We start from the raw sequence: 21,867 nt of genomic DNA on the forward strand, positions 1-21,867 counted from the left end.
TCACAGCCACTTATTTCCGTAACTATAAGAGCTATACTGTTCAAAGTTGGTAAGTAGATGTATATTCTATGAACCGCATTAAGATTTTTATGCAAAAATAGAAAAAAAAAACAATAAATTTTGGGGGTTCCTCATACTTAGAACTGAAACTCAAAAAATCTTTTTTCATCAAACCCATACGTGTGGGGTATATATGGATAGGTCTTTAAAAATGATATTGAGGTTTATAAAATCATTTTTTTCTAAACTGAATAATTTGCGCGAGAGACACTTCCAAAGTGGTAAAATGTGTGTCCCCCCCCCCCCCCGTAACTTCTAAAATAACACATTGAACAATCTAAAAAAAATATATGATATACATTGCCATGCAAACTTCCACCGAAAGTTGGTTTGAACGAGATCTAGTAAGTAGTTTTTTTTAATACGTCATAAATGGTACGGAACCCTTCATGGGCGAGTCCGACTCGCACTTGGCCGCTTTATGCTTATGTAAGCCTTTATCAGATCTTGTACCATTGTGGCCTGCGAGACGTAACTTTAGAGTTCTGAAACGTTTGTCTTACTCTGTATTATTTGTACATATAACAGGTGGCGACATCACCCAGCGGCGCGGTAAAGCGCGGATCCTCAGAGGACATGGCGGGCGAGGCGCGCAAGGCGCTCAACACGGGCTGGGCGAGCCCGCAGGCCAGCGCAAGGCCCGAGCCCGACGCGGCCAAGCCGCTGAACCGCCAACACGTGGATGTGGTCGTCAACCTTCTGCTGCGGCTGGCCTGCCAGGTTTGTCTCACGAAGGAAAGTGAGGCGCCCAACACGGGCTGGGCGAGCTCGCAGGGCAAGCGCTCCACCGCCAACATTTGGATGTGGTCACCAACCATTTCCTGCGGCGGAACTGCTAGGTTTGTGACAAGAGAGGTGCGTCAGGCGCTGGAGACCAACGACCAAATACTCTTAATAGTGATCCGAACCGAAACCGATTCATCGAAAGGGGCGTCAATTTTTTGGGTTTGAGATATCGAAAAATCTGGTGATCGCTACTGGCATGATAGTTGCCCGATCTTGCAAACGATGTGGGCGTAAGTGGCGCGTGACTCTCATTGCCGTATGTTAAGCTAGTGTTACTCCATCCGACGTACGTATAATTTACGATTAGGAAGTGAGCATTGTAATCACAGTTAAAATTGGAAGGAAGTTTGACAAAGCATAACATGTCGCACAGGTGAACGAAGGCAGCGTGGCGGCGGGCGCGGCGGGCGGGTCGCCGGGCGAGCAGCTGTCGCGGCGCTGCGTGCAGCTGCTCAAGGCCGCGCTCAAGCCCGACGTGTGGCCGCACCACTGCGAGCCCAAACTGGCCTGGCTGGACAAGGTACCTACATCCCTGATCTTGCACAATCAAAGCTTTCTCGATGTTGAACACAAATATTATATTATTTTATATGATATCTAAATACGTACGGGTTCACCGAGAAATCATGTGGCTTGGTGATATTTGATGATTTTCACTCTATCCTTCCTTCCCCCATGCAAGATCACGTGTATTTTTGGGACTGAGGTTATTGGAGAACCATATAAATACTGTGGTAATACTGAATGCACTCAGAATGCATTTCATTTACATAAATTTGACATACATAGGTAGTATTATATATTTGTATTAGTTAATTGTTAACTCCTTATGTTTAAACGGGATATGTTGCCAAACCTCCCCCATTGTGATTCTTTGTAACATTTTTCCCTCCCAATAAAGTGTCGCACAAATTCGATTATTTTCGTACTTATTATTTAGCAAAACGAGTCTTGATATATAAAATGTATAAGTGTAAATATGAATAAAAATCATGAAAGCTTAAATCAGCTTCTTCGTAATTTTAAAGTTTCCGTCAATCGATTCAGTAACCTAGGTGAATCAACTTGGATTATTACTGATCTTTTTGTCTATATGCAGGTGTTCGCGACAGCGGACAGCAACGCCGCGGCCTGTGCCAACGCGTGCACCGCCCTTGAGCTCCTTGCGTTCCTACTGGGCGTCTTGCGACGGGAGCAGACGTTAGCTGCCCTCAAACCGCTGCAGCGCGGGCTGGCGGCTTGTGTTGCTTCTACAAACGCCAAGATTGTGCGACTCACACACAATTTACTGGCTAAGCTGACTGCCCTCTTCCCAACGGAGCCGACGGGCGCAGCGCAAGCTTCAAAAGTGAGTTCTTTGATAATTAACTATTGGTCTCGTTGCGGCGGCTACACACGATGATCACTCCGAATCTACTGCATAATAACTGCCCAAAATCTCGCCTATTTATATTAGCCACTGCTGTACACTGCTTTTGTAATAAAAACCTTTTTCACCTCAGCAGCTCGAACAAGCCTACTTTCGTCACTCCTGGGAGTGTCGAAAATCTACTTTCATCACTCCAGGGAGTGTCGAAAGTGCGAATTTCCTCACTCCAGGGAGTGAGACAAAGTAGCTTTTTAATTCAGTGACTGCCATGAATACAGGAATAAAAACTTTACTTGATGTTGAATTTTTTTAACCTTTAATATGTTCTCACTACTGAGGTGAAAAGTTGTATGTGTCACACGAGATCAAAGTTATTTTACATCTCGTGTTTTTGAGTACCTCGCTACGCTCAAGATTCTAACTTAGAATCATTAGCTTCGCTCGTGATTCAATTATATAATCTTTCGCTTACTCGGGACTCAAAATCAACACTCGCAAGAGAAACGTAACTTTCCTCTCTTGTTGCACAAATAACTATTTCCCATACATAAAACCCATATTTCTCCCCAGTACGAAGAGCTGGAAACCCTGTATTCCTGTGTCAGCAAGTACGCGTTCGAAGGCCTCGCGACATACGAGAAGTCGGCCGCCGGCGGCGGCGCGGGCGCGCTGCTCGGGCCGCTGATGATGCTGAAGGCGTGCTGCGCGTCCAACCCCGCCTACATCGACCGGCTGCTGCTGCCGCTCATGCGGGTGCTGCAGCGCATGGCGCGCGACCACGTGGCGCCCAACCCGGACGCCTCCACCTCCGACCTGCTGGTGAACCTCGCAATTGTACTTATTCACTTATAGGGTGTAGTGTGCCCTGGATACACCACACTCGCACTATCACGCCGCGCATATTTAAACTAAGTAAGGTAGAATAATACTCTATGTACTCTCGTCAACTCATCCTCAACATGGCCTGAGCCTGACATGACCCTATGAATAGGGCGATGGATCATGGTAAGCTTATTTTCGTAGTGGAATTGTAACACGTGACAGTGGACATTGTTGACACTATGTTTTTCTTACAGATACTCGCACTAGATTTACTCAAAGCCCGTGTGTCTGTAATGCCCGGTGACACAAGGAAGACGTTCATCGGAAGCGTACTGGTCGGACTTATCGAAAAAACTACAGATGCTAAGGTGATTACCTATTATATGTATATTGATTGCCAAAGCCTAAATACAGTTTAGAAATTTGAAACAAATCTTCAAACAAGAAATGATTGACATTGTTATAAGCGGTTGGAAATGAGATAAAAAAAAATTACGACTTGTATGCGATAGCGGAAGGGCGGAAGCTTCTAGATAGTCATCCTGGGCATTTTCCGCAAATCGACAACAATCAACGTCAACAATCGATGTGCCTATTTTGCGTGAAAACAAGGTAGCACTACTCTAGCCACCCCAGCTCCTCCACGAAACCTAACAGTGTCTTAGGGTTGCTAACTCCCTCCTTTAGTGTGGACGGAATCCTGTATACTTCTACCTGTTAACAGTCTAGGAGAATATGTTTCGCTGTTTCCTCTTCTTCCATGTACGCTCTGCACATGGGGCTGTCGTTTTTACCTATATTATGTAGGTGTTTGTTTAATGTGTCTATTTTTCGTAGTTTGTCTGGGTGTTTTCAGTAGTATTTTGGTTTTGTTCCGGTATAATTTGTGTGTTCATCTCAACCCAGTACTTATTGTGCAGCGGAAGCTTATAGCTATCTTGTATAGACATGTATCGTAATGCCGAGAGCTTGTTATTGTTTAGGTGATGAAAGCCATAACCCGCATGGTGGAGGAGTGGGTGAAGTGCCGCGCGCCGGCAGCGGGGGCGGGGCCGGGCGTGGGGGCGGGGCCGGGCGCGGGGGCGGGGCCGGGCGCGGCGCCGTCGCTGCGCGAGAAGTCCATCCTGCTCGCCAAGCTCATGCTCTACGTCGAGAAGCGCTTCCCCGACGACTTGGAGCTCAACGCGCACTTCCTGGAGCTCATCAACTACGTGTACAGGTGAGCGGTACACTACAAATATAGGGAGATACAAATAAAGGTCTGTTCAAGGAAGTGTTGTTAAAGGAAGGTTTGTTCTGAGGTTGTGCAATAAAGAGGATTTGTATTGTATTGTATAAAGGTCCACCCGGTCAAAACTCGGTATAAGAGATAATAAGCTGAAAACTCGTATACAACCCTACATTATGGCGTTCTAAAAGTTACCTTAAAAATCACATACAATTTCGTATCTGTGTCAGAATTTATTCAATGTCGAAGATCACAAAAAATTTCTACAAATGACAATGATGTTTAATCAAGGTAAAAATTGTATAGCAACAATCCAACAACAATAATTGTTGTAATACAATTATTGTATTGTTGTGTAACAATTTGCAACAAATTATAGTCTTAACATTTTCTGATACGCAAGCGATCCGTTTTAACAAATCTAGGGAGCACAACGCGCGGTCGGCCGTACGTACTGTAGTGCAAGTTCAATCGCGAATTTTTGGGAGCCCTTCTATAAAGATTTGTTTGTCCGGAATTGTCTGGTACATTATTATATCTTTATCACACTTTCTCGAAAAATATCAAAATAAAAATAAAACTACAACTCACGAGTGATAAGTATTTTCTGAGTTATAGTTTTTTTTAATTATGTGTAAGTGGCCCCGACTGTATTTAGTTTTTTAGCATCCATAAATTTGTTAGTAGATTTCCTTATTAACTGGCAACATTAACCGTTTCTTTAGAGACGACCAGCTGAAGATGACCGAGCTGTCCATGAAGCTAGAGCCGGCCTTCCTCGCGGGCCTGCGCTGCCCGCAGCCGCACATCCGCGCCAAGTTCTTCGAGGTGTACGACCAGAGCGTCCGCCGCCGCGTCTTCGACCGCCTGCTCTATATCATCTGCTCGCAGAACTGGGAGCACATCGGCCAGCACTTCTGGATCAAGCAGTGTCTGGAACTTCTTCTTGTTACTTGTGTGTCCAGTGAGTACCAAGATGTTTCTGTTCTATGTTGCTGTATATGTATTTAATTTATTGTCTCTCTTAGTGTGTGTAAGGATCAAACTTATATATCATCAAGAATATTCATCAACATGCGTTTGTCCAGTAAACTTGGAAATACACATTTCTGTTAGAGTAAGTGTTATATAGAAACTATCAAAAACATTGTGCTCTATCAGGCTGTCATGTACTGACCACCTGCAATATTTTATATTTTATTTACATGACATGTTGGATAAATTTAATAAAATAAGCGTTCCAGACGAATTGCCCTCTGATTAACTTAACAGTTACCCTACAGTGGGCTTTACAATGTATTGTCTATTTAAATGTAATTCATAATCTACCTTATAATTTTGTCAATTTCTTATTTTAGATACCCAAATTCGCCTATCAAACACCAAATACCTGCTACCAAGCATATCGGCCGTCATCAACTGGGCAGACAGCGAGGAACGCAAGTCGTTCGTGATCCTCAGCGCGGTGAAAGAGGAGTCGAGCGATGGTTATGGCGACAGCTCACTTGATCCTGACAAGGAGGACGTGCTGGATATGGACTTGGACTCCAGCTCCAACCAGAAGGAAGATGTCAAGAATGCACCTAACAGGTAAGACTGAATCACGAACGGTGCAACCTAATGTCCAATTTTATATGAATTGTGTCCGACGAGATTCCATTGGTCTCCACTCTCCATCGGTTTTGGATGAACAGCCTGCCCTCGGCCGTTGCAGTGTTTGTCCTGTCACTGTCATTCTGAGACGCCTTGCCAATCAGAATAGGGCAACGTGCTTGTTACCGCGACCATATGATGCGGTGCGCTGCTGTCATCATGCCCGCTTACAGCAATTCCAGTAGCATTCCAATCCAGTGATCGAATCCAGCACTGAACTGGATCGAACTGTTTACATTAGATCCAGTATTTTCATCATCCAGTGAATGAAAAAAAAAACTATACGTTTTCACTATACGATTGACGGTCTACATTATTCCTGTGGCGCTCGATAGGGCGAGCTGGAATCAAAAGTAGACCATCATTTCACTGGTCACTGAACTGGAATGATTATATATGCTGGACTATCCAGTGCCTGGCGCTGGATTCGACCTAGCGCAGTTTGATTCTCTATATCAAGTTCTAAGTGGGATTGAAGCACTATAAAGTTTCAGGGCTTTTAGGCTCAGATCGTAATTGAATAGCTTCTGTATGTATGCATGCGTCAATTCGTACTTCTCGCTGCTAAAACTCACATTTGTTTCAGACAACGCTCCCTAAACCAAATAGTCGCCAAGCAGTCCGAGTTCCTGGAGCTAGCTCGGCGCGTGCGCACGGAGCAACTGGTAGTGGCGTGCGCGCAACTGTGTCACATGGACGACGCGCTGGCGCACCACACGTGGCTGCGTCTCTTCCCTGCTCTATGGAGCGCGCTTGACTCTACACAGCTGCCGGTCAGTCCCACATCTTTTTTACAGAATGAGGTTGGCAACTGTCAAAGGCTAAAGCCGTAAAAAACTGACTCAATTCTAGGAATTGACAGGAAAACCTATGCTGGCGCCATCTGTATTTCGGACCGGCCTAACCCATTGAGAAATGCTTCCGCCGCGCATTATTGTGGCTCTACCGTGTAGCGATGCGAGCCTCCATATTTTTCTGTCTATAAGATCTTGCAGTACAAGCACAGAGTCGCAAGTGCAAAATAATTAAATTTTCTACTTGTTATTATTTGTTTATTAGGAAAAGGTAAGCATTTGACCACAATCTCACCTGATGGTAAGTGCCGATGCAGTCTAGGATGGAACATGCTTACCTAAAAGATGTCTATTCACTCTCGATAAAAATAAAATCCTCCATTTCTCCAACTCCTGATATTTTATTTTGAAATACATTTTTATTTTAGACAATAATGAACGAGATCGTGCCATTCATAATTTCTGGCATCCATGTGACTCAAAGGGACCAGCCATTAAGCGCTCTCAACACGTTTATAGAAGCTCTTGCAAGGTGCAATCCATCCGTCAGTATTAAACCGTAAGTAACTCAATAATTTGTAACTGCTTTTTTTTTTATCAAAAACTGGTATGAAGATCGAAAGATCTGGAATATTTTAAAGGTTTCAATAGATTATGCTTGCTTGGAATATTTTCCGAATAATATTTTTATGCTAGAGGAAATAAGTGACGAAATTTTGTTTTTAGGCCCATGATGAAATATCTTGGAAAGACCCACAATTTATGGCACCGTATGACTCTTAATCTGGAACAAATGGCGATCGACCAAGCTGCCGGTCGCGTACCCAAGGAACAGTTGGAGATATATGACTACGAAGTTGAATCGACTACTCCTACCGTGAGTACTTACCACATTTACCTATAGATAAGTCAATCTCAACTCAAACATTCTGTCTCTGAATGAAAAAGCTTGCGAGTCGTCCATATATCAAGATGGATTCCCGCCTTATTTTGTATTTTTACCACGATGTTCCTTTCAAAAACTGCTACATTGACGCAATGCCGCAAGATTCATGTCCAAACTACTGGAAAGTATTTTAAGCGAAAAAAAGCTGAGAAAATACAGACTACATCTTACTTAAATTAAGGCCCTGAAACCTTTTTCTGTAACAAATATGGTCACAATAACGCAAAAGAATTTATTCTTGTGCAGGAAATATTGGATTCCTTGAGCGACATGTATGAGCTCCTACAAGAAGAAGATATGTGGTCCGGTCTGTGGCAGAAGCACGCGCGGTACCGCGAGACCAACTTGGCCATCGCCTACGAGCAGCAAGGCTTTTACGAACTGGCTCAGGTATGTATTATTTAACTCATCTTGGCATTCTAGTTTCAATTATATATTTTTTAAATTTAAAAATGCTACTTATGTGGTTTATATTGAGCGTCACCGATGGACAATTCTAATTGATAAAGTAATAAGAATTTACAAGAATGAATATACTCGGGAAAATGGGGCGATTACTCCAGTGACCAGACCACCTGGTAAGGACCATGAAGTTAAGATATTGTTGGATATTGGTTCGACTAGGATCCCATACTTTTTTTTTAAAACTTAACATGTCTAGTTGATAGTCTAAAAGTATCTAAACTGCCAAGCTCGTGTGTGTATTTTCGTGTTGAATTACAATATTTACAATATACAGGGCGCATACGACACCGCGATGAGCAAACTTAAACAAGAGTATGCAGCAAACCCCTCCTCATACAACATGCACAAGGAGTGTACCCTGTGGACACAGCATTGGATCAAATGTGCTAAGGAGTTAAACCAATGGGACTCTCTTCTGGAGCTGGGGATGACTCGCAGCGTCCGCGACCCGTTCCTCATATTAGAGAGCGCATGGAGGAACCCCAACTGGACGACTATGAAAGATGCGCTTGCTGAAGTGGAGTACAACTGTCCGAAGGAATTGGGTAAGTAACTACTGCTGTCTCAATGATAAGATTGATAAGAAACTTATGTTCCATCGATAGAGATCTCGACAAGGTAAAACGACAGCCAGGATCGAATTTGAAAAAAAAAAAATACCAATTTGCTCTATGGGTTGACTAAGTAGCGGTTGTTATGTTAGGCCGAATGACGTGAACGTGAAAGATAAAGGATATGCTACAGAGAGATAAGCTGGTCAAAAGGACACACAACTTTTTAAGCCCTTATTTAATGGATATGCCATTATGCCGCAGTTTATAGCCCCATTATGCAAATACTATACAATTACGGGCTATGAAAACGGGCCACTCTGTGTAGTAATTGGCACACAAAGAGACCCATCCTCAGTGTCCCTGAGTGTACATTGATATGTCGAAATGTATTGCTACAATAAGTAATTACTAAAATATATTTTTTAATATGCCAAATTTTCTTGTACTGTGGCTAGAGGTCAAAATGTTGATGCGTTTTTGTAGCCTGGCTGGTGAACCTGTACCGCGGCTACCTGTGCATCTGCGCGGGCGTGGAGCAGCAGCTGAGCGGCGTGGAGCGGCACGCGGAGGCCGCGGCCGCGCAGTGCCTGCGCGAGTGGCGCCGCCTGCCGCGCGTCGTGTCGCACGCGCACCTGCCGCTGCTGCGGGCCGCGCAGCAGCTCATGGAGCTGAGCGAGGCGGCGCAGATACACACGGTGAGGCCTTGTTGCTCACTTCAGTGGGGTGGCCTGTGGCTACCTGTGCAGCTGCGCGGGTGTGGAGCAGCAGCTGAGCGGCGTGGAGCGGCACGCGGAGGCCGCGGCCGCGCAGTGCCTGCGCGAGTGGCGCCGCCTGCCGCGCGTCGTGTCGCACGCGCACCTGCCGCTGCTGCGGGCCGCGCAGCAGCTCATGGAGCTGAGCGAGGCGGCGCAGATACACACGGTGAGGCCTTGTTGCTCACTTCAGTGGGGTGGCCTGTGGCTACCTGTGCAGCTGCGCGGGTGTGGAGCAGCAGCTGAGCGGCGTGGAGCGGCACGCGGAGGCCGCGGCCGCGCAGTGCCTGCGCGAGTGGCGCCGCCTGCCGCGCGTCGTGTCGCACGCGCACCTGCCGCTGCTGCGGGCCGCGCAGCAGCTCATGGAGCTGAGCGAGGCGGCGCAGATACACACGGTGAGGCCTTGTTGCTCACTTCAGTGGGGTGGCCTGTGGCTACCTGTGCAGCTGCGCGGGTGTGGAGCAGCAGCTGAGCGGCGTGGAGCGGCACGCGGAGGCCGCGGCCGCGCAGTGCCTGCGCGAGTGGCGCCGCCTGCCGCGCGTCGTGTCGCACGCGCACCTGCCGCTGCTGCGGGCCGCGCAGCAGCTCATGGAGCTGAGCGAGGCGGCGCAGATACACACGGTGAGGCCTTGTTGCTCACTTCAGTGGGGTGGCCTGTGGCTACCTGTGCAGCTGCGCGGGTGTGGAGCAGCAGCTGAGCGGCGTGGAGCGGCACGCGGAGGCCGCGGCCGCGCAGTGCCTGCGCGAGTGGCGCCGCCTGCCGCGCGTCGTGTCGCACGCGCACCTGCCGCTGCTGCGGGCCGCGCAGCAGCTCATGGAGCTGAGCGAGGCGGCGCAGATACACACGGTGAGGCCTTGTTGCTCACTTCAGTGGGGTGGCCTGTGGCTACCTGTGCAGCTGCGCGGGTGTGGAGCAGCAGCTGAGCGGCGTGGAGCGGCACGCGGAGGCCGCGGCCGCGCAGTGCCTGCGCGAGTGGCGCCGCCTGCCGCGCGTCGTGTCGCACGCGCACCTGCCGCTGCTGCGGGCCGCGCAGCAGCTCATGGAGCTGAGCGAGGCGGCGCAGATACACACGGTGAGGCCTTGTTGCTCACTTCAGTGGGGTGGCCTGTGGCTACCTGTGCAGCTGCGCGGGTGTGGAGCAGCAGCTGAGCGGCGTGGAGCGGCACGCGGAGGCCGCGGCCGCGCAGTGCCTGCGCGAGTGGCGCCGCCTGCCGCGCGTCGTGTCGCACGCGCACCTGCCGCTGCTGCGGGCCGCGCAGCAGCTCATGGAGCTGAGCGAGGCGGCGCAGATACACACGGTGAGGCCTTGTTGCTCACTTCAGTGGGGTGGCCTGTGGCTACCTGTGCAGCTGCGCGGGTGTGGAGCAGCAGCTGAGCGGCGTGGAGCGGCACGCGGAGGCCGCGGCCGCGCAGTGCCTGCGCGAGTGGCGCCGCCTGCCGCGCGTCGTGTCGCACGCGCACCTGCCGCTGCTGCGGGCCGCGCAGCAGCTCATGGAGCTGAGCGAGGCGGCGCAGATACACACGGTGAGGCCTTGTTGCTCACTTCAGTGGGGTGGCCTGTGGCTACCTGTGCAGCTGCGCGGGTGTGGAGCAGCAGTGGAGCGGGACGCGGAGGCCGCGGCCGCGCAGTGCCTGCGCGAGTGGCGCCGCCTGCCGCGCGTCGTGTCGCACGCGCACCTGCCGCTGCTGCGGGCCGCGCAGCAGCTCATGGAGCTGAGCGTGGCGGCGCAGATACACACGGTGAGGCCTTGTTGCTCACTTCAGTGGGGTGGCCTGTGGCTACCTGTGCAGCTGCGCGGGTGTGGAGCAGCAGTGGAGCGGCACGCGGAGGCCGCGGCCGCGCAGTGCCTGCGCGAGTGGCGCCGCCTGCCGCGCGTCGTGTCGCACGCGCACCTGCCGCTGCTGCGGGCCGCGCAGCAGCTCATGGAGCTGAGCGTGGCGGCGCAGATACACACGGTGAGGCCTTGTTGCTCACTTCAGTGGGGTGGCCTGTGGCTACCTGTGCAGCTGCGCGGGTGTGGAGCAGCAGCTGAGCGGCGTGGAGCGGCACGCGGAGGCCGCGGCCGCGCAGTGCCTGCGCGAGTGGCGCCGCCTGCCGCGCGTCGTGTCGCACGCGCACCTGCCGCTGCTGCGGGCCGCGCAGCAGCGCATGGAGCTTTAAAATAAAATAAAATAAAATAAAATAGATTTTAGAACTGTATTCAAGTTAGTGGGTTTTTATAATATAATTACTTATCGTAGCGGAGAAAGGGCGCCGACATTAAAATCAACAACCCTGCTAATTTGTTATTGACCCTATCGCAGTGGTCGGGAGAACATTCCGTTACCTAAACCAGGGATTGATGTTTGATTGTAAACGGCTAATGATGAAACTGTCGGATTACGTAATAGCCTATTCACCTTTTAAGATATTTTTGTTTTGCTAAAGCAAACTATGAAAGGAAATTCTAAGCGCAGTTCGAAATAAAGACTATGTAAAATAATCTTTGTAATATGAGTTATGACCAATTATGGATTAATGCTTGTTCTCAGGGTCTCGTCCACAGCCGACCCACGTCCCTCCACGACATGAAGGCAATAGTGAAGACGTGGCGTAATCGCCTCCCTGTTGTCGCCGACCCGCTGTCCCACTGGGGCGCCATCTTCACGTGGCGACAACACCATTACCAGTTCATAGCTTCTCACTACGACTCGCAGACGGACCACGCCAGCAATCACAGCATGCTTGGAGTTCATGCTAGCGCTCAGGTTAGTACTTAATATCTGGGCTCTCCACGACATGAAGCCAATTGTAAACGGCGCAACCGTCTGCCTGTAGTTACGGACCTGCTGTCCTTCACTTGCCGACAGCACCATTACTCGTATATAGACCACGCGAATAATTATAGCATGTTCAGCGTACATGAAAGTGCGCGATTAGATTAGTCCTGATTCCCTCTCTTTCCAAATGATGCAAAAAAAAGGCTCGCTCCTATTGATACATCATCTTTATCTTGATAGTTTTATTTATCGTGTTTATATATCTTATCTCGAAAAGCTAAATTGATTCATTTATAGTTGTACTTTTTTGTGGTATTTTTTTTAGTAACTAAGTGAACTTATAATTTTTTTTAGGCAATAATCCACTTTGCGAAAATAGCAAGAAAGCATAGCCTCTCCGGCGTATGTCTCGACTCGCTGCACCGCATCTACACAATTCCAAGCGTCCCGATAGTCGATTGTTTCCAGAAAATCAGACAACAAGTCAAATGCCACATACAAATGTCGTGGACCGAGGGCAAGGATGAACTACAAGAGGGCTTGGATATGATCGAGTCGACTAACTTCAAATATTTCACGAAGGAAATGACCGCGGAGTTCTATGCGTTCAAAGGATTGCTGTTAGCTCAGTTGGGACGTTCTGAAGATGCTAACAAAGCATTTGCAGCCGCTGTACAGTTGCACGATACTTTGGTCAAAGCTTGGGCGTTGTGGGGAGATTACTTGGAGCAGATATTCATCAGGGACCCGCGACAGATCCAAGTGGGAGTGTCAGCTATGACGTGCTTCTTGCACGCTTGTCGCCATCAGAATGAATCAAAGTCGAGGAAGTACTGCGCTAAGGTAATTTTTTGACTTGTTCAATTCTTAATACGCCACTTTCACTTATAGTTGATCTGGATTTTTGTGAAATGTTCAAAAGTTAGATTGCCAGAAGTGATGCCTTTATTTGCTTGTAATATTTTTGAAGTGAAAACTTCTTTAGCGGCGCTGTGCACTTTTGTGATGGGGAAAAAATGTTAAACTCGCGTCAGGTCACGTGACCGTCAGATTGAAAATTCGTAAGACGGACACGTGACATCATGGTGACGTGCAAATTGAATGTCATCGAAGCCTGGTTACTTTTGAAAAATCGTATCTCATTCAAGTGTGACATTTTATTTTCTTCATAATCAAAGTGCTGTCATATCGGTTAAAGAGGTTTAATCTTTGTTAATTGTGTTGTATTGTATCTTTGTGTTGTTGGGTGTCCATGATTGTAGATACTCAAATTTTTCCTTACCAAAAAGTTAAATATTTAAATAACTGAATAGAAGCGTGATTGTTTTACTTAATATGATGGTGAACGATTCATTAACATTTACAGATTGTGTAGGCTGTAGTCCTGCTCACGTCTCATGAATTACTCTGTATATGTTATATATTAACACTAAAATTGGCATTTCAAAATATCTTCCACACTCAAATTTAGTTTAATGTTATTTTTATAAAACTGCTATTCAATTTCTCCAAAATATCAAAAATCACAACGTTAATATTCAAGTTTTCACTTCTGCCGGCACTCCCGTGCCGTGCAACCCGTTGTTTTTTTTACGAATTATTAGGCGATATTTCTTAAATTATTATTCCAGGTCCTATGGATGCTTAGTTACGACGACGAGAAGAACAGTCTAGCCGAAGCACTCGACAAGTACTCGGTAGGCGTGCCGCCCGTGCAATGGCTGCCGTGGATCCCGCAACTACTCGCCTGCCTGGTGCAGTACGACGGCAACGTCATCCTCAACCTGCTGAGCCACGTCAGTATACAGTTGTTTTATTATTTTTTTATATTCCATATTTATTTAAATTGTTTATTTATTTATTTAATGTATGTTATTTGTAATGTATGTTAGATATAATGTTTTGAAAAGAATCGTTACGTTTGTCTACGTCACTGTGTGGGGCGGAGCGACTACATAGACGCTAGCTGGATCTATCGGGCAACTGCGACGTTACACTCTTAATAAAGATCTCGGTAGAAATATTTTATTGTTTGTGCAGGTTGGACGCTTGTATCCGCAAGCGGTGTATTTCCCTATTCGGACCCTGTACCTGACATTGAAGATAGAACAACGCGAGAGGCACAAAACTGCGGAAAATTTGGCCTCGAATCTACCACACCAGTCTGCCGCGGTAAGTACCAAGTAAAACCTGACTGTCTAGTTAATGTTAAACTAGCCAACTTGTATTCTACCCGAAAATAAGAGTATTGTAACTTACGCTACCTGGTTTGTGACTATGATTCGTTCACACACACACACGCACACACGCGCACACACACACGCACACACACACGCACACACACACGCACACACGCGCACGCACACACACGCACACACACACGCGCGCGCGCGCACACACACACACACACACACACACACACACACACACACACACACAGCCCGCTGTTTACCCTAAAGTAAACTAATTGAAGGAAATCTATGTAATTTGATGTTTATGAAATAAATTCATTCTATCATTGTTTCAGTCTGGAAGGACGGCAGAGCAAGGCGCATCGTCTTCCAGCGGCGGCCCCACGGGCGAGACTGGCCCCATCAAGGCCACGCTGCCCATGTGGCGCTGCTCGAAGATCATGCAGCTGCAGCGCGAGATACACCCCACCGTGCTCTCCTCGCTGGAGGGCATCGTCGACCAGGTGAGCTACCAGTGGCGATGGCGGCGCGACTAAAGGGGCCCCCTGATTACCAGGTCGCCGGACGATATCGGCCTGTTTGCAAAAGCTGTCAATCGCGAATAACTGACAGGCCGATATCGTCCGTATCGACTGGTAATCAGTGGACACCATAACGCCGCTGTAGGCCGCTTTAAGCCGGACTACTAATATGGCTGGTTGCTTATTCAATATCTATAGACTAAAGTCACTCTTTTACATTAGGAAACAGGTGGGGAGAGAAGTTATATTAATTCCATATATTTGCCCACAGGTGCATGAAAAAAAACAAGTTATAAAATAAGAGTGCTTGAGTGATGACATTAACAAAAATTGATAGGATATATACAGGGTGCTCGCGAGGAACCCATATAACTTTACCACCATGTTCTTGACCATCTTTAGAAAATAAAATGTCATATAAAGTAAACTGGATTCGGCTTAGTTTGCGAGTAATTAATATTTTTTATTTAAGAAAAAATCCAGTATAATGCACCTTTAGGATAGCGACGTTGCAAGACCGCATCACATTATCTGTCTGACGTAAATTGCAGAAGCTCGTTCCTGTCACTATCATTGACATGTGTCATTGAAAATAAATACGTAGAATCTTAAAATTCTATTATAAAATTAATACAAAATTACTTAACGCACAAGAATTGATAAATTTAACCGTCTTAGTTTTATTTTGAAGTGACACGTATTTATTCATAAGAATGCATATTTCTTAATGATCGATTGATTTCTTATGATGGCAGAACAACGAAGCTAAGTTTTTGCTACTTCGGGTAAAAATTGGACACCTATTCAGTTTAAATCGTGAAAACTACACATGAAACTAAATAAACAGTTCGAAGTGTTTTTATTACCCATACCATTATTGTTTGATTGTATTAAAGCTAAATAAAGTAACACAAATTTTAATAAGATTATTTATTTATTACCCTACAAACAAAAAAGTATGATCACTGTCAGGAATTGCAATAGGTACCCTTCTCATTCTACCAGCTTGTTCGTCTACGTGCACTTCGTAGAATCCGTGAATCCGTAACCACTCAACTAGATACTGCTTCAGTATTAGTACTCGCAGTATTTTCTATTACAGCATCCTTAATACATTTTTCACTGAGCAGCACTAAAAAACCAATTTACTCTCCTTTCCACTGATTAAAAAGTCTGCCGTCTAAGTTAAACCGCACGATTTGTCCAATTATTAGGAAAATTATTATTGGTCGCACTGTTTAAATAAATGTTATAAACGTGAGACATCATATTGATATTAGAATCAATACCAACAATGTCACCCATCGTTCATGTGACTGATGTCATTATTTAAAGTACTTATAAAACACACTCGAAGGAAATTTCCAAGTGGCCAGTATGTATCATAATCCATGAAGATTGATAAAATATTACTAAAATTATTTACGTATCGACAATAATAAACTGGTAATAATTTTAATGCGTACTTAAAACATTTATTTTCACAGTGCGATATTTTTAACTTTTGGATCCATGCAATAAGTACTTAGTTCTAGTGATATGTATCTACAGCTAGATGGCTGCCTAGGATTTTATTTTTTCTTACTTTGACTTATTAATTATGACTTCCTTTAAATGTCATATTTTTGTTGCATTGCTTGAAGACCAAAAAGTACATTTAAAAAAAAGTATACCGACAATGCCACGTACATTCCCACCAGAACATGTCGCAGATATTATTGTTAAATGTTACCTAGAGTCATACATGTAATTTTTTGGATTACGGGGGTGGCTTAGCGTAAAGCTAAAACTCCCAGGTAAAATAAATGAAAAAAAAAAAAAAAAACGTACGGCTTCTGCAACGGTAACTCCGTGCAGGCCGTTGAGGAGTACCGGCGAAGATACCCTAATCGGCGTGTGCCCCATTATTCTACGATTACGGACATGTTTCGACAATTGCGAGAAAGAGGAATTCGGCCGCACAACTCCGAGCGAGCTGTGGGATTGAATGACGCGACTGAAGACAGGCTACTTAATTTAATTACGGAAGATCCTTCCTTGTCAACTAGACGCGTAGGCATGATGTGTGGGGTCAGCGACCTCACCGTGTGACGATGTTGGAAAAAGTATGGTCTTTATCCTTACCACCTCAGAAAAGTTCAGGGACTGATCGAAAACGACGGCTTTTCAAGACTTGCCTACTGTCAGAGAATTAATCAAAAACTTCTTCAGAACCCAAATTTCCTTAAAACTATTTTATGGACTGATGAAGCTCAATTCACGAGATCAGGGGTATTCAATTCACGCAACTGTCATATGTGGATGGAGGAAAACCCGCACGCAATCAGGGAATCCTCGCACCAACATCAATTTTCAGTCAATATGTGGGCAGGCATTATTGACGATAAATTGATAGGGCCGGTGGAGCTCCCTGCTAGACTAAATTCAGAAAGCTACCTACATTTTTTGCGAAACAACTTGATCATTCTCCTCGAAGACATCGATTTGGAGACTCGGCGTTTAATGTGGTTTCAACACGACGGAGCTCCCCCCCATTATGGTCTCGTGGTACGGGATTATCTTAACCAACAGTTTCCAAATAGATGGATTGGTCGAGGATCTCCAACGATACAGTGGCCTCCGAGATCACCAGATCTAACCCCTTTAGATTTTTATCTATGGGGCACTATGAAGAATATGGTCTATTCAAAACCAATTAATTCAAGGGAAGAATTGATCCTAAAAATCACGGAAGCCGCTCAGAACCTGAAAGACTGGCCAGCTCAACTAAACCAACAAATGCGTACAAGAATAAATTTATGTGTTGACAAGGGAGGATCCCACTTTGAAAATTTTTTACCTTGAAGAGTGGCGAAAGCAACCGTAAAAGTTAAAAGCATTTTAAGAGTATTTAAGTTTTTTGATAAGAATCGTAGTTATGTTGTTCTCCTTATGTAGTTTAAATGTTATTTTTAGTTACATCTAACAACAAGAGGCGATTCTCGCTGAAAAAAGGCAATGTTTACATTTCGTGAAGTCTTTTCTTTTCTTTCTCTTCTTTCTTCCCTTTCTACAGTGTTCTAACAACACTGCCAGATATTGACTTACAGATTGAAAATATGTTTACACTTTTGAACCTAATTACAAAGAAATAAGGTGAAAAATTGTAAACATATTTTTGACGTCGACTGTACAACTACGATTTAAATCGCCGGTGGTTGATCATAATATTCATAATTATCATAATCCTGCGGGCGGAAATACTAGTGTGTGGCAAGCCTTAAATAAGTAAATCATACATAGGTAAAGAGATCCGATTGCACATTATGTACATTCTGGTTTGAAATAATTTGTTTGACAAGAAATGTCTATGTGACTTACTTGCCGTTCTAGTGAAAAGAGATAGAGACAATAACAAACGTTGCCAGCTCGTCCTAAGGCATTGTGTTACTGGTGAACCAAAAATAATTTATTTAATTTGTATGAAAAGTTAAAAAAGTTAAAAATCTAATTTCGACCTATGTTTATATAATGTTTTTTAATTATTACGACCTCAGCTATATGCTGGTAAAGTTATATGGGTTCCTCGCGAGCACCCTGTATATGTGTCGGGAATCGTGGGCGTATCATACTAGCGACAGTACATCAGAACCTTCAATAATGGATGACGACGGTACATCAGAACCTTCAATACCGGATGGATGAAGACTGATTACAAATCATAGCACACATTACACTTCTTATCTTAAGCAAGCCAATGGGTCAAGCAACCCAGGAACCGCCACCGACGTCATCAGAATGTTTCCGTCTGCAGAATGATTGACAGCATAACTTCTATTGTTCTCGATTTCAATTGTTTTAACAGCACACTCTATGACGCCTTGGCGGAACTGCGTCGAACCCCACTCAGATGTAACCTAACACCCTAGCTTGCACAATGGCACAATTCTGTTGTTCTCCGACATATGTATAATTAACGATTAGATTGTAACGCTGTGTCGTACGTGGCCCCAGATGGTGTGGTTCCGCGAGAACTGGTACGAGGAGGTGCTGCGGCAGCTGCGCGCGGGGCTGGCCAAGTGCCACGTGGTGGCCTTCCACCACCGCGCCGCCGTGGCCGACGCCACCGTCACGCCGCACACGCTCAACTTCATCAAGAAGGTCGTCTCCACCTTCGGCATCTGCATAGGCATCGGCATCAGTCAGTATTCATACCATATCTTATATTCTTATGTTTTTTTCGTTATAAAGCAATCGCGTTCAGGACAACATTTAAGTAGTAAAGATTCACATTTACAAGTGTTAGATAGAAATAGAAACTACATGAAATATTAGAAATTACAATTACAGTAAAACCTTAAAAAACATGCACTGAGTTTTTCCATTAACCTTACATTAATGTGCAGCGGTGGCAACATCAGGCAACATGTTCCCATTTTTATCACTTGTCACTATGCCGGTCACTTTCGCACTTACGTACTTGCTAGAACGTGACAGGCGTGGTGACAAATGATAAAGAGCCGACCATCTTAACCCTACAGAGCAATATAACACGAATTTGTTTTAGACACGTCTTATACAATCAATGAATCTTAAATATAACTTGCGATGCGATGGCCATTTTAAAATACTAAAGTAGATTTCCTTATAGAAGAAAATCTGATCCGGTATGCATGTTAAAATGAATCATATCACCCGGCATCAGCGAATGCGTATTTCATACAAGTAGTATATTTTGTATGTCGACAGAGAATGTTTCAAGTAGTGTAAGTGGTGCCTTATCTTCAGCCGCCTCCGAGAGCCTGGCGCGGCGCGCGCAGGCCACGGTGCAGGACCCCGTGTTCCAGAAGATGAAGACGCAGTTCACCAGCGACTTCGACTTCACGCAGCCCAACGCCATGAAGCTGCAGAACCTCATACAGAAGCTGAGGAAGTGGGTCAAGATATTGGAGGCGAAGACTAAGGTTTTGCCCAAGTAAGTGCGGTTCCTTGCAGTAGTGGCGCAGAATAGTGTAGCATTGCGTCGTTTAGTGAAGATCGTAAACCGCGGAACCATTAAGCATTCTGTTCGCAATTGAGTAAAAACATGGTGTAAGAGGAAATTACTAAAATATTATAAATTATTGATAGATTTTTCATTTGTTCTTACCCTAAAAATTGTAACATCCAATTTATTATTCACATTCTATGTACTGGTTTCTGGCTATAATAGCAATTATGTGGAAGTATTTTAGAGTGAAGCAAACATTGACCTATAGAATAATAAATAATATGTTGACTTCAGTAATATAAGTTAATTAAACGAAACAATTATTTTCAGGTCATTCCTGATAGAAGAAAAATGCCGATTCCTATCCAACTTCAGCCTAAAGACGGCCGAGGTCGAACTGCCGGGCGAGTTCCTGCTCCCCAAGCACTCGCACTACCACGTTCGCATCGCGCGCTTCATGCCGCGGGTCGAGATCGTGCAGAAACACAACACCTCCGCGCGCAGGCTCTACATCCGCGGACACAACGGCAAGATATACCCGTACCTGGTCGTCAACGACTCCGGCCTGGGCGACGCCAGGCGCGAGGAGCGCGTGCTTCAGCTGCTCCGCATGCTCAACCACTACCTGGGCAAGCAGAAGGAAACGTCCAGAAGATTCCTGCACTTCACAGTACCGCGCGTCGTTTCGGTGTCACCGCAGATGCGTCTCGTAGAAGACAACCCCAGCTCGATATCGCTGCTGGATATTTACCGCACCGAGTGCGCCAATAGGTATTTAATTTTTTTGAACGTTTATTGTACCCATAGCAATTACTTCTCAATCTTGTAGACCTCATCTTTGCGGATGAGTATAGGGTACATGCATTAGTTTTTAATTGTTATGATCCTATTGTCTAGCAATAGATCCCACATCCACAAAGAGCGAATAATTTGCAAACAATGGTCATCATCATCATAATTCTTAAGAGCCTCGCTCTTGTCGGTGAAGTAACCGCCATTCTGTTCTTCTCTCTGCCACTGTTTTGAGCTCCTGATAAATTACGGTCAATAACACAACCCAAAAATGTAGAAAATTATGTCCGTCTCATTTATGTTCACGCGTGCCCATTATAGTTCTCTCACCTGTAGCTGCAGTAATTTAAAGTTTGAACAGATAGTTGTACAAATCGTCGGGGTTTCTGTTGATCGTGTATTGTTTCGTAGAGGCGTGGAGTACGACGCGCCGGTGGCGCGCTACTACGAGCGGCTGGCCGCCGTGCAGGCGCGCGGCTCGCAGGCCTCGCACCAGGTGCTGCGGGACATTCTACGGGAGGTACGTGATGTCTTGTTACGGCTTCGGCGCCTTGCAGTGGGGTCTCGAGCCGCTTGTATCTGGCCGAGGCGGGAGTCCGCGGTGCGCTGCGCTCAAGTGCAAACAATCTCTATGGAAAGGACAATAGACGACCTACAGTGCTAGCGAAAAAACTTATAATCGGTTTTCGGTATAAGATCAAAGACCAGACTAGACTCAAGAACTGACGGTTTACCATGATGGGTATCCAAGCATTTTGCTGCATTTCATATTTCTAATGCTTCTATAATGGTTAAGTTTTTTTTTCAATAATTTATTTCGTTTATAAACGTCGTGTTTTTCAGTCAAGGAGTAAGTGTTGAATCGTTCCCCAGGTGCAATCTACGATGGTGCCAAAAGGCATGGTCCGCGAGTGGGCGGCGGCGACGTTCGCCGCGCCCACCGACTACTGGACGTTCAGGAAGATGCTCACTCTGCAGCTGTCGCTCGCCGGCTTCGCCGAGTACGTGCTACACCTCACGCGCCTCAACCCCGATATGATGTACGTGCACCAGGACTCGGGGCTGCTCAACGTCTCCTACTTCAAGTTTGACGTCGACGATACTACAGGTATGAGCTTGCAGAGTGGTGTAGGCGGTCTTTACATTGTATGCGGATCCGCAGGCCGCTTCGGTGTGCGAGCGGGACACCGCCGTATACGTGCC

At 45.9% G+C, this 21,867-nt stretch overlaps 1 protein-coding gene across 1 annotated transcript in view; it reads left to right on the plus strand.

Annotated features, from left to right (window-relative positions):
* LOC133517659 (transcription-associated protein 1) overlaps positions 1-21,867 on the plus strand; it is a 45,720-nt gene that overhangs the window by 20,027 nt on the left and 3,826 nt on the right. Inside the window, exons 22-45 of the mRNA XM_061851015.1 lie at positions 589-780; positions 1,220-1,366; positions 1,946-2,194; positions 2,786-3,034; positions 3,292-3,405; positions 4,021-4,256; positions 4,991-5,229; positions 5,624-5,855; positions 6,505-6,691; positions 7,141-7,271; positions 7,439-7,589; positions 7,905-8,048; positions 8,398-8,668; positions 9,161-9,372; positions 11,963-12,178; positions 12,545-13,033; positions 13,822-13,986; positions 14,231-14,362; positions 14,718-14,885; positions 18,897-19,083; positions 19,632-19,857; positions 20,203-20,643; positions 21,076-21,184; positions 21,538-21,772. Coding sequence (XP_061706999.1) covers positions 589-780; positions 1,220-1,366; positions 1,946-2,194; positions 2,786-3,034; positions 3,292-3,405; positions 4,021-4,256; positions 4,991-5,229; positions 5,624-5,855; positions 6,505-6,691; positions 7,141-7,271; positions 7,439-7,589; positions 7,905-8,048; positions 8,398-8,668; positions 9,161-9,372; positions 11,963-12,178; positions 12,545-13,033; positions 13,822-13,986; positions 14,231-14,362; positions 14,718-14,885; positions 18,897-19,083; positions 19,632-19,857; positions 20,203-20,643; positions 21,076-21,184; positions 21,538-21,772 — 5,122 coding nt within the window. The remainder of the gene's footprint in view (positions 1-588; positions 781-1,219; positions 1,367-1,945; positions 2,195-2,785; positions 3,035-3,291; positions 3,406-4,020; positions 4,257-4,990; positions 5,230-5,623; positions 5,856-6,504; positions 6,692-7,140; positions 7,272-7,438; positions 7,590-7,904; positions 8,049-8,397; positions 8,669-9,160; positions 9,373-11,962; positions 12,179-12,544; positions 13,034-13,821; positions 13,987-14,230; positions 14,363-14,717; positions 14,886-18,896; positions 19,084-19,631; positions 19,858-20,202; positions 20,644-21,075; positions 21,185-21,537; positions 21,773-21,867) is intronic.

This window comes from Cydia pomonella, chromosome 5 (assembly GCF_033807575.1).
Source record: "Cydia pomonella isolate Wapato2018A chromosome 5, ilCydPomo1, whole genome shotgun sequence".
In the NCBI taxonomy this organism is placed as follows: domain Eukaryota; kingdom Metazoa; phylum Arthropoda; class Insecta; order Lepidoptera; family Tortricidae; genus Cydia; species Cydia pomonella.